The sequence below is a fragment of the Cucumis sativus genome, chromosome 7 (assembly GCF_000004075.3).
Source record: "Cucumis sativus cultivar 9930 chromosome 7, Cucumber_9930_V3, whole genome shotgun sequence".
Classification (NCBI taxonomy): Eukaryota; Viridiplantae; Streptophyta; class Magnoliopsida; order Cucurbitales; family Cucurbitaceae; genus Cucumis; species Cucumis sativus.
The window spans coordinates 5,014,455-5,030,057 of record NC_026661.2 but is presented as its reverse complement, the minus strand read 5'-3'; the positions used below and the strand labels follow the sequence as shown (position 1 = coordinate 5,030,057).

At 32.6% G+C, this 15,603-nt stretch overlaps 2 protein-coding genes and 1 long non-coding RNA gene across 4 annotated transcripts; 2 read left to right on the top strand and 1 right to left on the bottom strand.

The window, feature by feature from the left end:
* Positions 1 to 1,191: 1,191 nt before the first annotated feature.
* On the top strand, positions 1,192 to 6,681 carry LOC101218281. Its single transcript, XM_004136902.3, has 6 exons — positions 1,192 to 1,765; positions 2,530 to 2,735; positions 3,085 to 3,376; positions 3,758 to 3,865; positions 5,153 to 5,397; positions 6,193 to 6,681. The coding sequence occupies exons 1-6, from the start codon at positions 1,556 to 1,558 to the stop codon at positions 6,302 to 6,304; spliced, it is 1,173 nt and encodes a 390-aa protein (XP_004136950.1). The 5' UTR covers positions 1,192 to 1,555; the 3' UTR covers positions 6,305 to 6,681.
* Positions 6,682 to 8,396: 1,715 nt separating this feature from the next.
* On the top strand, positions 8,397 to 11,440 carry LOC105436103 (putative pentatricopeptide repeat-containing protein At3g08820). 2 transcript variants are annotated; one of them, XM_011660581.2, is made up of 2 exons: positions 8,735 to 8,867; positions 8,974 to 11,440. In XM_011660581.2, exon 2 carries the CDS (start codon positions 9,033 to 9,035, stop codon positions 10,437 to 10,439), a length of 1,407 nt encoding a protein of 468 aa, XP_011658883.1. In that variant the 5' UTR covers positions 8,735 to 8,867; positions 8,974 to 9,032; the 3' UTR covers positions 10,440 to 11,440. The 2 variants fall into 2 exon arrangements, with proteins under 2 accessions (XP_031744265.1, XP_011658883.1); XM_031888405.1 differs by having other exon boundaries at positions 8,397 to 11,440.
* Positions 11,441 to 12,275: 835 nt separating this feature from the next.
* LOC101218521 lies at positions 12,276 to 13,541 on the bottom strand. The gene is made up of 2 exons (XR_970014.2): positions 13,141 to 13,541; positions 12,276 to 12,711 (listed from the first exon to the last, which is right to left on the bottom strand). It is a non-coding gene; the product is annotated as an uncharacterized LOC101218521 (long non-coding RNA).
* Between the last annotated feature and the right edge of the window lie 2,062 nt (positions 13,542 to 15,603).

The following is a 15,603-nucleotide window of genomic DNA, read 5'->3' as shown; positions in this document are numbered from 1 at the left end:
TGTCCCTCCTCGTTTCTTATTCATCATGTGGCGCCTCACTCTTGTTTATGTTGATGACCCTATTTTAACCAGGTCTTCCTCACCTCAACGGATCCTTTCTTTCATCTACTTCATCACTCTCGTTTGCCACCAAGGACTTGGGGTGCCTTCACTTATTTCTCGACATTTAGGTACACTTTGACCACAAGAACATTATTTTGTCTCAAACCAACATGATCTTCTCTCCCATCTCAACTTGCAACGTCTCAAGCCCACTCCCTCTTTGATGCTGACTAACAAATAACTCTCGTAGTTTGATGACCTCTTGGCTCCCTCCAATTTTTGCAACGCACCCTTACCATAGATTGCATTTGTAGTTGACAAGTTGAGTGAGTTCAATAAGATTTCGTTTGTGTTTCATTGGCATGCCGCTCGAGCATGCATGCCATTTGCTACTTCAGAGTATTGGTAATCTTGGTCCTTCCTGTTATGCTATATTTTTATTGTCACTGGTTGGTTACTCAAATGTTGATTGGGTCTCCTTTATTGATGATCACAATTAAGTCTTATGTCTTTCTTGGTGCTTTTCTCATCTCATGAGGCTTAAAGAAACATGGTGTTGATGTACATTCAAACACTAAATGTGATTACAAATCTCTCTCTCTTTTACTGTGTGTGAGCTTCTTTAGCTTCACTGCAACATGTGTCGAGTTCGTCTGCCTCATCCTCCAATCCCTTGGTGTCACAATTTGTACGCTACTACCCTTGCTCTTAATTCAATGCCCCACACACATAAAAAGCATATTGAGATCGATGCTCAACAATGAAGTTCTCTCAAGAACTTGTCGTTCATCATGTTAGTTCTCAAAATCCAACTTGCTGACTTTTCAACTAATAAACCGTCATCATCCCATCACATCCATAATCTTCCTAACAAACTTGGTCTTCCTTTCTCTCCCATGCCTCACTCGTGGGATCTGTTTTGACATAGTTACTGTTAAGTCATTACCATTTATTTATGATTATACTTTATCACATATTTTGACTTATTTGTGTTTATTAAAGTTGGCATTGTAATCTTTATTTCTTCGTAAAATCCTCTGATTCGATAGATTTCCTTATCCTTTTCCTTTATCTAAAAGGATCTTTCTTAAGATATATTCTTCAAAATTTTGTGAATAAGAATTACACATAACACTTTCTCCTTCAATACCCTCTTAAAACAAACCCTTAGCCAAGGCCAAACATGCTCGAATTCCAAACTCTATCTCTCTCTCTTATGCTCACTTTAGTCTCTTCCCTAATAGTTCATTAATGGTTTCATACTGAGCTCCAATCTTGGATCAATCGTACAATTATCTCAATTAGGGGCTACAATTCAACGGTTGAGATAGGAGCCAAGTGGAAGACACAAGTTTGGTGTCGCAATCGGAAGCTTCATCATCAACGACATGGATCTAATCCCCTCTTAATTATTGTGGTTGCAGTTAAATGGTGTAGAAGCAGTAGTCAGCACAAAGCAAGGTGAAGAAGAGGGAGGCAAGAGAAGTGGTTGAGGTTGTGGCGCTATTTGCCTATGGCAGCCTTCACCTCTTCTCTCTCGCTCCCTCTCCCTTTCCATCCCTTATCCCGCTCCTCTACCCGCCATTTTCCTTCCCCCCTTCTTCCTCCCTCCACCAATTTCACCTCCCGATTCTCTGCCCTAACCATCTCTTCCTCCTCCTTGCACTCCGCCTCCGACAATTTCGATCATGCCAAACGCTCCCACTCCCCCTTTTCATCCAAGGTCTGATTCTTTACTGTTGCCTCTGGAATTGGCGTTTGTTTAATTCAATTTGTCTTAGTTCTATTTAACCGCAAAACATTGAATGCTGGGATTTTGCTCGTCTATAGCTTGTGGAATTAACTTTCGTTTACTTAAGTGGAAGATATGGGTATGCGTGCTGCTAGTGTATCTATTGTTAAATTTCAAACAATCCTACCAAATTTTGGTTTAAAGTTGAGTAGTTTTAGTTTCTTGTTGGTAAATTGGATTTGTGAATGAGTAACTTAACTATTTTGGCACTTCGTTGTAAGACCATTAACTATCTAGCTTCCTTATGAGTAATGATGTTTAGGGCGGGGGCGTTTGGTACACTAAGTGGGGTTAATAAGTCTGAGTTTAACATGTTGAATTAGTAAGTTTTTGTTTGGGATGTAAAGCTGTAAGATTGAGTTCCTCGATAATCCTGAGAAGTATATTAAGAAAGTAAGAGAGTTACTTGGTAAATTTGAAAAGTGGAGATAAGGGTAAATGTTGAACTCTTGCCTATACACAGCTTAGCACGAACTCTTACTTTTGTGTGTCATGTATTCTTAATCGCTAGAATTGCGCCTTAAAAAGTTAGTTGGAGCTTCTACTGGTTGGTTGGTATGGTGCGTAGGCAAGTATTTTTCCTCTCTATGATTATGTTTCAGATCTAAATTTTAAAGCACTCGATGAATGCTGATGCTTGATATGTGTTGTGTGTAAAATTCTTTTGTTTGATGAATATTATTTCCATTTTTCAGAAATCAGTTCTTTCATCTTTGATACAAGAGATAGAGCCGTTAGATGTAAGCCTAATTCAAAAAGATGTTCCACCTACTACTGTGGATGCTATGAAAAGGACTATCTCAGGCATGCTGGGCTTACTTCCATCTGACCAATTTCAAGTTTTAGTTGAGGCTTTATGGGAACCAGTATCTAAGTTATTAGTTTCTTCAATAATGACCGGGTAAGTTGTCTACCCTAGTTTGTATCTTTAGGCTTCTGAAATTTTTTGATAAGGCAGAGATGGATCAATGGTCTTCGCTGGCAAATTTTGTGTTTTTGTTACAATGGTCGATTGGCTTTAACCGTACCTAATATAATTGCATGATTTCATCTTCACATGTATTTGTTTCTGTAAAACTTTTTGACATAAGATGGCTAATGATAAGTTTGGTTTAGTTGAGTCATCAGTATCATTGTTTCTGATTTCAATCCGTACATGAAGAATGTAATAATTACTTTTTTCTTTCTAATTTCCATTACATATTAACATCTCTTGATGTATCTCTTTTTGTTCTTCTGATACTATTCAGGTACACATTGCGTAATGCTGAATACAGACTCTGCCTTGAAAGAAATCTTGACTTCGATGATGGAAATAATTACAATCAAATGAATGATAATTGTAGGATTGATTTACATGAAATATTGCTTGACGGTGCAAATTCAGGTAACATTTTAGATGAAAATGAGTCTTCTTCCAAATGTGAGGAATTGTTGGACAATTCATCCGACAACATCAATATCCAAGGCATTGGTGAGATTTCTCCTGAAGTTCAACAGCATATTCGCCATTTACAGTTTCAATTATCTTCAATTAAAAAGGTATTTGTTCTTTTTAGTTTGGCGATCATCTCTCTACTTATTTAACAACCCATCTCCAAATGTATTAGTTATAGTTCCGAGATGTTGTTAGACAATGACAATAATGTCCATCCGCTTTGGTGACAGCTGAAAATTTTATTTTGTTATTTGCAACTGGCACACTCAATTATTCTGTTAAAACTAGTGGAGCATTTTTGAGAAAATGGAAGAATCTTTTCATCAAAGATATTAAGTTTTTCAACTAGACTTCTTGTTCTAACTTCTGTCCTTTTTTGTTATAATATAATATATTCTTTTTAAATTATATCCCATGAAATCTTGGAACGTTCTGTGTTCCTTTTGTACTGTACTTTCTTACGTTCCTTGGTTAATTTGTTGAAGGAACTCCATGAGGTGAAGAGGAAAAGTGCAGCTCTTCAGATGCAACAGTTTGTTGGCGAGGAGAAAAATGATCTGTTGGACTATCTGAGATCATTACAGCCAGAAAAGGTGTGTTGATTTTTTCAAAAACGATCAAACTTTGGCTGTCAATTTAAGATATTCTACATGGTGTGTACAGATCAGACATATATTGCTGTTTGCATGTTAATTGAAGTTTTGCTTTAGGTTATTTATATGAAGTTTCATGTTTTCTTCTTTTAATTTATCAAGGATTAAGGATTAAGGTCTGTGCATCAAAACGTTAGGGGTACTCTGCACATTCTTACAACAGTTGATACAAGACAATGCGGGGTGACATGGGAGGGCCAAATGTTGAATTATATTAATATTAATACTATTTTTTAAACATTAATGTGGTGTCTTCCATCATATGTTATAGTTGACATATTATCTAATAAGCCTCTTGCCTCAACTTGTTCTACAGTAGGGAATGCTACTGCTTCTATTTGATTAAACTCTTTACATGTAGCATGGGTGGTCATCGGTCATTATAATCTTGAAATCTTATCATGTGGATAAATCAAATTGAAGTTCAAACTATTAACGGTCTAAGCTTCTAGATTTATCAAAGAATCCAAAACTTTTAACAACCACGAGGTCCTCCTTTCTTGGTTTTCTTCAACGAGCATCAAATGTCTGCATTACATGTTTATCATTTTTCTTCTTACTTGTGTCATGGGTCTATTGGTAAGGTGTGGCTTTTGGACTCGCTAGTGCAACTTATTGGGCTACAATAAATAACACAGCATGACTTTTGTTGCTCTTTTTACATTTGTGAAACATCAAGACTTTATTTGATAACCATTTTATTTTTAGTTTTTAAAAATTGTTCTTGTTTCTTACATCTTCTTTAACATTTCATCGTTACCAATTACACATTTGAATTTTTAGTTGAATTCAAAAAGCAAACCGAAGTTTTTAAAAACTACATTTTAGTTTTCAAAACTTGGGTTTTACTAAAGGATCTATGATAATAACACAAAGAATCAGTAGGTGGAAGAAGTATTTATAAGTTGAATTTTCCAAAACCAAAACCAAACCGGGTCTTAAATTATGGCTTCTTTTTAAAAAATATATTTTAATTGTATAAGATTGCATGCCTTTGTATGGTATTGTGGTGGTTCTTGGGTCCCCATTTTCTCTCTCCCCAAACCCACACATAATGTATGTGAATACTTGGGTGCATCGTACAATTCTTCCACAGAGAATGAGTTCAATTTACTGATCTGTTCAACCTTCTTTGGAGGGGGTGAGCATGCATGAGATTGTGGGTCATATTTATGTTTTGCTGCGTTATGATTATTACTTAGCTTGATTTTTTTTTATGATAAACAGGTGGCTGAGTTGTCTGAACCTACATCCCCTGATTTAAAAGAAGCCATACATTCTGTTGTCCATGGACTTCTCGCAACCCTTTCCCCCAAGATTCATTCCAAAGTTCCTTCTCAATCAGAAAATATTGGAACAAGCACAACAAATATTGGTAATGAAGATTGTGCAGAACTTGTTGAGAATACTTCCCTCCAATTCCAGCCTCTCTTAACATTAACTCGAGACTATCTGGCTCGTCTACTTTTCTGGTTAGATACCTTCTTGTTTTCCTCCTTTTTATTTTGTGCTTGTTACGTAGGAGCAGCACTCTGTGCACTTAATATGAGTAGTTTCGTTAATTAGATGTTTAAGATGATGGGCTCAAACAGAAAATATTACCATGCAGTTTGTTTTTGTTGAGGTTCTCACATTTTTTAAGATAGAAGGACCTCAATATACATGAGTTAATCCTCTCTTTGTTGATCGGTTGTAATCTAATTTGGTATTAGAGCTCATGAATCCCAAATGGGATTTAATAAAAAAAAAAAGATAGAAAAGAAAAGAATATGGTTCAAGAGTGGTGAATTCAAAGAAGCACTATCTTGGGACGGTGAAAAGATGGAAGAACTTCGCAATCTTTAAAACATACGTAAATTACTCTTTTTTTCTTTTGCAAATTGGTTATGAAATAGAACCAAATACTTGTCTAATTGTTTTCATTAGAAATTGTTTTCCTTGAAAGCCAAAATAGTGACAGATTTTGAAAATGCTCATGCTACAACGTAAATTATCTCTCAATAGATCCAAGAAACCCCTTCCCATGCCTGGAGGTTGAAGCGAGTTTGCTCATAACAGTTTCTTTCGAAATTCTTTGTTGATTTATTCACTATGCATTTTTAATAATCTTGAACCAAATATTGACATGAAATAGAAGTTGATTGAGTTGTGGCTTTAGATTCTTGTACTTGGCGACCTTGCTTAAACATGATCTACAATTGTGTCCTTGAGCTCTAAGATTCTAGTATTTGGTGTAACTTGGTATTATTTTCCTAATTTTGTTTAAGGTGCATGCTGTTGGGGCATTACCTAAGAGGCCTGGAATACAGAATGGAGCTGATGAATCTTCTTTCCCTTTCAAGCAATGTTGAAAATGCAGCAGGTGGTGGTGACCAATAAATCATCCTTGAATTATAACTTTCTCTTCAACATTGGTTTAGGGTGGCAGTGGCAGAGTGTTAAAGATCTGTTTCATATCTTCTGGAAGTATATATACAGCTTTCAAGTAAAGGTGACTAGTTTTCTTTTGTGTGGTTATTTAATTTTTTCCTCTATTTTCATTTTTTGCATTTTGTTTGGCACCTCAAAAATATTGTAAAAAAAGTACAAATATTTACTGTCAAATTGTAGTAGTTGGTAGTGACTCAGTAGAAGTTTAATTGGTTAAAGGTCATTTTATTCTTAAGTTCAATAATCTTCCTACCTTCTTGTAATTCAACTTTGTTAATTCTCTAAGCTAAGTGAACTTTGGCTTATGAATCTATTATTTTATTTCATATACTAATTGCCGTAGATTAATCCTCAATCCAACCACATTATATGAATTTAAGCTTCTAAAACATAGGGTAGGTTTTATTTAGAGTTTATCCGAATGGATTAAGCAAGAGTTAGAAGATCAAATCTCTACTTTTTAAAAACTGTGTTGTACTTGAAACTTTTTTTTTACCTTGTCGTTCTTTCCTTGATTAAGTTTTCGTCGTTGCAAAATTCGGTACTTTTAGTTTGACAAAGATCGGAGCGGAAATTCTCGTGGAAATTATTTTATTTTATTTTAAATATCCAACTTATAGACTTATTTTTAATGCAATTATTTCTTTTAAAAAGGGATAATTGCAAATATAGGCATAGAATTTAAAATATTTGCATGTCAAACTCTAATAAGTTTTATATTTAATTATTATTTTTAAAATTGTTAAGTAAAGGTGTTTGAATGTTTCAAACACAAATAAAGATATTTTATATAATTTTTGAAGTGTTGAATGTGATGAATGTGTCATATCATGATATAGAAAAATGTTAGTTCGCAACTTTTCTTTATAAGATTAGAAGCTTGTTTGGCTGGAAATCAAATGCTTAATGCTATTTGGAATTTGTAGTTTTCAAACTTTATCTTGGTTTTTTTTAAATGATTGTAAATAATAAAATAAAGAAATCAATAAAAAGATGTTTGTAAACTTAATTTTTAAATACGAAAATGTTATCAAATGAGATTGTGTATGTAGTTTTTAGAAAATGTTCTATTTAAAATAACAAAATGAATTAAAATATTATATTTTATCACGGTCATAGACTAAAATATCATGATAGATAGATACAAATAATAATCTATCTTATATCATAGATAAATTCTGATATTTTACCAAGAGTATTTTCAAAAACAACAAAATAAATTAAAGTATTTATAAGTTATAGCAAAATTATAAATTTTATCAATAATATAAATTAATAGATTTTTTATTACTGTTTATCAATGTTATTCATAGAAATATATTAGTGTTTATCAATGTCTATTATTGATAAAATCGATAAATTTTAATTTCTAAATATTTGGTCAAATTTATTATTTTTTACGATTCCTCAAAAGTATTTTTATTTAAAATGTTCTTTTAAAAACTTTTTTTAAATTTAGTTATTCAAATGATTTACGAAGCAAAAGTAAGAAATCAAACCCGATTAAAAAAAATTATATTAATTTGAGGTTAAAAATAATAATATAATATTAAGTGAGGTTAACTTTCATAAATAGAATAAACGGTCAAAATATTTACGACTCATGCTACATAATGAAAAAAATCAATGAAATTTACCATATTTTAAAAAAGAAAACCAAGTTTATCCTTCATTAGATCGTCTTTCTTCTCTTAGTTTTTCTTTTTCTCTTTTGTCAATTTTTTTTCATAGTCTTTATATTTCTTTTACGTAATTTTAAATTCTTTTATTCGAACTTATATTCATATTCGATTGAAATTATAAAGTATTTAATTTTATGGAAAAAAACTATTTAGAAAAGTTGTAGAGTTTTTTTGCAAATTAAAATAATATATTCTTTTAAAAATTAATTTATAAACTAATCTATTATGTAGAAGTATTTAAAATCGCATAAATACTCATGCAAATCTAATATTAAGTCATTAAAATTTAAACTCAGTTTCTAAAAAAGTGTTTAAAATGTAATGTTGAAAAACATTTAATGATCTTAAATCATCCAATATTTACCTTTTAAATCATAAAATGCCAACAAATTATTCAACTATTTCACTCGTTTTAGACTCACTTCCATGTTGTGTTCTCTGCCACTGTCAAAGTTCCCGCCGGATTTCCGGTGGCGTTAGAGGATTGTAAAGCTTTCTCCTTCTATACTTCCTTTAAAGGATGAAGATTATGCTCACGAATTGTTCGATGATATATCTCACAAGCCCAACAACATTTGGTTGATTTCAAATCTTATGCCATGCGCTGTCTGTGTGTCAATCCTGAGTTCATCAGTCTCTCCGACCTCCTTCAGGGCCGCATTAACAATTCCCATCTTCGTCAAATCCATGCCCGAGTTTTTCGTTTGCTGAAACATCAAGACAATCTAATTGCAACTCGACTTATCGGCCATTACCCACATTCTGTTGGACTCAGAGTTTTCAATCAACTCATACGCCCCAACATATTTCCTTGCAACGCCATCATCAGAGTACTTGCTGAACACAACTCTTCGTTCTTTGCTTTATCCATCTTTAAATATTTGAAGCACCTTTCACTTTCCCCTAATGACTTCACTTTTTCTTTCCTTCTCAAAGCGTTTCACCGTTCCTGCAATGCTCTCAATGTGAAACAAGTTCATACCCATGTCCTTAAAATGGGTTATTTTGGTGATTCGTTTATCTCCAATTCTCTTCTTGGAGTTTATGCGAGAGGCTTGAAGGAGATGGCTTCTGCACATAAGTTATTCGATGAAATGTCGGATAGAGAAATGGCTTGTTGTTGGACTTCTTTAATTGCTGGCTATGCCCAGATGGGTCTTGCTGAAAAGGCAATGCTGCTTTTTTTTATGATGGTCAAAGAGAATATACAGCCTGAGGATGACACCATAGTTAGTGTTCTGTCTGCTTGTTCCAAGTTGCAAATTGCGGAAATTGAGAAATGGGTTGTAGAATTAAGACAATTGGTTAATAAATGTGATTCCAAGAGGTCTTGTTGTGACTCAATTAATATTGTTCTTATTTATCTATATGGAAAGTGGGGGATGGTTGAGAAGAGTGAAGAAAAGTTCAATGAAGTTGTTGATAAGAGAAGTGTGCTTGTTTGGAATTCAATGATAAATGCATATTTTCAGAATGGTTTCCCTGTGGAAGCCTTGACCCTTTTCCGTCTAATGGTTGAAAATCCCCATTGCAAACCCAACCATGTTACAATGGTTACTGTCATTTCGGCTTGTGCTCAAATAGGAGATTTGCAGCTTGGAAGTTGGGTTCACGAAGTTCTCCAACGTGGTGGCCGTAAAGGTATTATTGCATCAAACAAAATGTTAGCCACTTCATTGATTGATATGTATTGTAAATGTGGTAGCTTGGAGAGGGCAAAGGAAGTTTTTCATCAACTAATCAACAAAGATGTAATCACCTTCAATGCCATGATCATGGGTCTTGCCGTTAACAGCAAAGGCGATGAGGCATTGAAGCTTTTTGCCCAAATGCAAGAGATTAATATAATACCATCAACTGGAACATTTATTGGCCTATTATCTGCTTGTAGCCATTCAGGGTTTCTAGAACAAGGGCGTCAAATCTTTATTGAAATGACTACGCACTATTTAGTATCACCTAGTTTAGAACACTATGCTTGTTACATTGATCTCCTTGCTCGGGCAGGCCACTTTGACGATGCTCTTGAAGTTATTTCAACCATGCCTTTTGAACCCAATAATTTTGTTTGGAGTTCTCTTCTGAGAGGCTGTCTACTCCATTCGAGGTTTGAGTTGGCACAATATGTTTCAAAGAAGCTTGTTGAAGTGGATCCTGAAAACTCTGCTGGCTACGTAATGCAGGCCAATTCATTTGCTACGGATCTTCAATGGGATGATGTCTCGGCTTTGAGATGGTTTATGAGAGAAAAGGGTGTTCATAAGCAGCCAGGCCAGAGTTGGATCAGTATAGATGGAACTGTACACGAATTTTTTTCGGCAACCAAATCACATCCTTATGTTGATTTATTATACACTACCTTGAATGAGCTTGAGAAGCAAATGAAACTAGTTATCCCATAGAAAAAACTTCACAAGGTATAGGATGCGTTTATTTAGCAATCTTTTTACCCCTACGGAGCTTTATTGATGCTCAACATGTTCATTATTTGTTCGTTGACAATTGAAAATTCCTCTTGGTTATCTGCGACTGGGAATACCCCTTGGAGGAAATCCTAAATCCAAAGCTCTTTGGAAAGAATGATTAGAGATTTATTTTGGAAAGGCAGCAGAGTGGATGAGGAAACTGTTAGGCTTCCAATACTTCTAAAATATTCACGAAACGGTGAAAAGGGGAGTTTGTACGAAAGGGTGGGATCACACGTGACATGACATAATATTCTGTATCGGAGTGAGCGTGCTCAGTATATATACTTTTTGTTTGGATAATCGTATTTTCATGCTTTTACTCTGAGAAAGGGGAGAGAGCCAGCCCTCTTGAATCGACTTAGTGTTTGTACTGTCTCAGGGCATTTTCATCGATATCATAATCAAGATATTGGAGGCAATACATTACAGAGAAGACCACTGTCCCGACTTCTATGGGTGGAATGGGCACTGGGAATCTATCTTCGTGGAACCGTGCTCTCCTTGCCAAATAAGGTTGGCGTTTCATGGGGGGGGAAGATGCTTTGTGAAGGAAGGTTATTGCTTCTAACCACTGATGCAATGAACGTGATTGGTGGCCCTCAATGAAAGGATCTCTTACTTTAAGGGGCCTTACATCCAGATTAGGAAAAGTATTCATCGTCAAGAGATTGGCATAGAATGAAGCTTGATAAAGGTAATGAAATCTGGTTCTTAGAGGGTAAAAATGGTTGATGGATGTGTCCGTGTTTGAAGCTTTCCCTAGACTTTATTATAGATGATTTTAAGATGCAAAATTTGTCAAAGAAACGTGTTTATGACAATTGTTTAATGTCATAAAATCCGAAATCTGTAACATTAGAATCATCACTAATTTGCTTAATATTTACAGTGTTACTTGCATTATTCATTTTTTATAGTTAGTTATTCTCCCCATATTATCATTGCCTTCAACTTTCTGTTATGCTGAATGCCCTTTTTCTCAGATTTTGTCTTCCATATTCTTTACATTCACTCAGTTGGATTAGAAAGGTTTTTGTTTTGATGTTTCAAGAATAGGGTTTGTTGTTTCTCTTTGGAAGAATCTATAGCTCTGTTTTCTTAAGGAACGATGGTTAGGTGAATAAAAGGAAAATTTATCTGAAGCCGTTACTATGTTGGCTCAATGTCCGCAGAAAAACTTTTAAAGATTCTTAAATTTATATACAATTCAAAGTATCTCAAGTTCATGTCTAGTGATTATTAGTATGAGACTACGTTATCATGACTATAATGAATACTTTTTTGAAGAGAATGATTTAATACGTTTATATTGAGTAGATGTAAGGTTGGACTAAAAATTGCTTTTAAGTTATAACTTGTAAATCTGTCAAAAATGTTTTAAAATTTTGATTTGATTAGTAATTTAAACGAACTAAATCATGACTTTGTGATGTTTATAAGAAGTTTAACTCTAATTTTTAAGAGAAATTACAATGAAGGACTATTTTAGCAATAACAATTAAGGATATAACAACATTTTAAAAAAATTACAAATATAGCAAAACTATCACTGATAGACACAAATTTTGCTACATTTGCAATTTTTTTAAAATTGTGCTATATATTTAATTAATTTGAATTTAATTGCTAAATTTGCAACTATAGGTTTAAAGCTATTCCAGATAAAAGAATTTGTATAGACATAATACATAACATTACTGTCCTTATTTATTGAATGAAAATTCATCAACCACTGAATCTTTTAGGTACATAAATTAGAATATAATAAAATAGAAGAAGGCCTTAAATAATAAAATACAATAATCAAAGGCACATCATAAATACATATAGTTTATTATTATTAAAAAAAGCACACCAAACAAACCTCACATTCAAACTTTGAAGCAGTACTTAATATTGAAATCAGACACAATTATTTTGGTCTCATTTCATTTCTATAGTACTATTTTAGGTTGGCTTATTTGATTTCATAATAATAATAATAATAACAATAAGGGACAGACAATAAATGCATATGGTCTTAAAAGTTAAGGGCACTTGGCCCTGCCTCTAATGGTGTGGACATGGCTATAGCAAGGGCAATGGCGCTTCCCATAGCCCCCTGGCACACATTTACATTTACTGCAACATATTCTACAATACTTCATGCACCGACGCTTCAGCTTCGCTTTCGAGCACCTCTTCCTACACGGTCTTGTGCACCGGTCTGCCCCCAACCCCAACCACATTTCACATTTCATCACTCATAATCAATTTTGCTTATTCCAACAAGTAAACTCGCGTATGATATCAAATTTTCAGTGGATAATCCAGGATTTAGTAATAGTATATATGTTGATTCAAGTGGATGCTCCAACGTTATATGTAAGTTGTGTTAACTAGATCTGAACTATATAATTACTTGGACATACCATGTTTTCACAATAGTGTATTGACATGCTATTGGAATGGTTAAAATGGGGTTTGTGTTATTTTCAAAATCAGTTTGAAGATAGTTTTCACCGTTTAAAATCGATATTAATATATCACATGAAGTTGGATTGTTTTTAAGTGATTGAAAAGTGTGTTGAACAGAAAATGGGATGGACTGGATTGAATGTTGAAGAAGAAAGAAAGAGAGAGAGAGAGAGAGTACCTGAATCAGCCATGGCAGTGTCCATGAAAGAAGCACTTAAGAGAAGGAAACAGAAGAACAAACCAAGAAGTAAAAGGTGAGTTCTCATTGCTTTGATCTTTCAGATGGGAGAAATGTATGAAATCTCAGATTTGTTTCTCTCAACAGAGTAGGAGTTTGCAGAATTAATAAGCGCTTTTAAAACACCAAACAGAGTGAGTATATCTCTTTCTCTCCTTGGTTAAATTATAAATATGATCTTCAAAAAAAATTAATCGTTCTTCCGTAGAACTGTTAAGATGTGGTATCTCTCACCTCTAAGATAAAATGTCATACCAACTACAATTATATATACTCATCAACAATCATCTTAATTTTTGTTTTGAGATCCTAAATTCAAACTTTCATCCCTAACCTTTATTATTTCTAAAAGAAGATATTGAAGTTCGAGTCCTCCTATTTTAATCCAATTAATTAACCTTAAAAAAAATACACAAATTGACCTCATTAATTATTTATTTAAAAAAATTTGTAAAAAATAGAACATATCACAAATATTTACATTTTTAATAATTTTGTTATATGACTCTAAGTATTTTTACCATTTTTTCTATTTTTAAAATACTCCCTTCAAAACCTACATAATTATTGAAAAATGATCAGAAATAACAAATGGGTAAAAATATTAATAAAATTTGGTTAGATTTTGAAATATTTTAATTTATTTTATTATATTTAAATATTTGTTATAATTAATTATTTAAAAAGATAGTAGCAAAATAAATTAAAATATTTACAAATTTACAGTACAATATTGAATTTTATCGTAATAAAAATAGATAAATTTTTATCACCGTCTATTAATATTACGATAGAAGCATATCGATGTCTATCAATATTGATTATCAATATAATCCGAACATTTTGATATATGTTAGTAAATATTTTATCAAATTTAATAATTTAAAAATTGAAAAAGTATAAAATATGAGGGGGTGGGGTAAGAAAAAAATGAAAGTAAAGACAGAGAGAACAGCTGTATTGGGTGGGTGAGGAGAGAAGGAAGCGTTGTGTCGGTAGGGACCCTCCAACTATCTCTTATTTTCATTTTTTTGTCCCTTTCTTGATTTCTATTTTTGCTAAAGTACCCCTAACTCTATACTTTATTTCCTTTTTCTTTTCTTTGGTAATATTCTTTTCTTATAGCGTTAACTTATTAAAAGAAAAGCTTTTTGAATTTGTAATTTTCTCAAAAATCTAATTCTTTCTCTATTATATAATAGATGTGTAATACTAACTCCTTTCCCAATAAATTATACCATTTTCAATGTCGTTTTTTAGATTTTATTCGAGAAATATCGTAAGTGAATCAATTTAGATTGTTTTATTAAGATTATCTTTAAACAATGTTAAGTTAATGGATTAATTTTTTCACGTGTAATGGTAAATGTTAGGTTAATAAACAAAAGGGATAATTGAAAAAATTGATTCATTAGTTAAACTTTTTTATTCGATACAATTATAAGTTTCTTATGATGTTATGCAAATTAAACATAACGGACAATACAAGTCATTTAGGCAAGTTTTACCCTCACGGCTCACTCACTTGTCTTAGGTTTTCAAGGTTGAGATGTGGACTCCTCATTTTGCAATATCTTAGGTTCAAGATATAGATTCATCATTTTTATATAACTTGGTATGAAATTGTTACAAACCAAACAACGTTTAATTTTGAAGTTCGTATGTTTGAACCACTTACCACAGATACATCCCTTGTTGGGTATAGATATAGTAATTCATCGATACTTTTAAACATTTATTAACCCTACTCTTTTTATGTATGGATAATCCTATCTTATTCAAATGTGGTTTCGATTAATTTATATAATTGACAATATTACAATTTTATACTATATATCGTATAAGTCAAGTACACTTTCTTCTTAAAAGAAAAGAAAAGAAAAGAACAATACATTACTATTAAAACATGAATTGACCCAAAATCTTAATTAAGTTAGGGGTAAAAATTAATTTAATTATATATCATGCAAATCAATAATTAAATGAGAAAACAACAATGTAAGAACTTGAACACAAGACTTCTCCAAACCACCGATTTTAATATCATCTTAAATCATGAATTGATCCAAAAACATAAATTAGTAGGTAAAAACGAATTTAATTATATATGATTCGAAGAACAATTAAGTCCAATTTTTTGAAGTATAAGTTTGAATTATTCATGGAGGATGGGAAATTAAGAAGAGCATGGTAGGATATGTTAAACCTAGGTGGATTAATATTGAACTATATTGTCTTTGGATATGCATATTAATTTCATTTTCACTGAGATAGGGACTGTCTTTATGAAGATTAATCTCTGTCTACTGTTTTTAAACAGAAGTTTGAACTTAAAAGAATGAACAAATAGAAGAAAGAAAGAAAAGAAAAACAAACAATATGTGAGAAAGGACATTTATACAA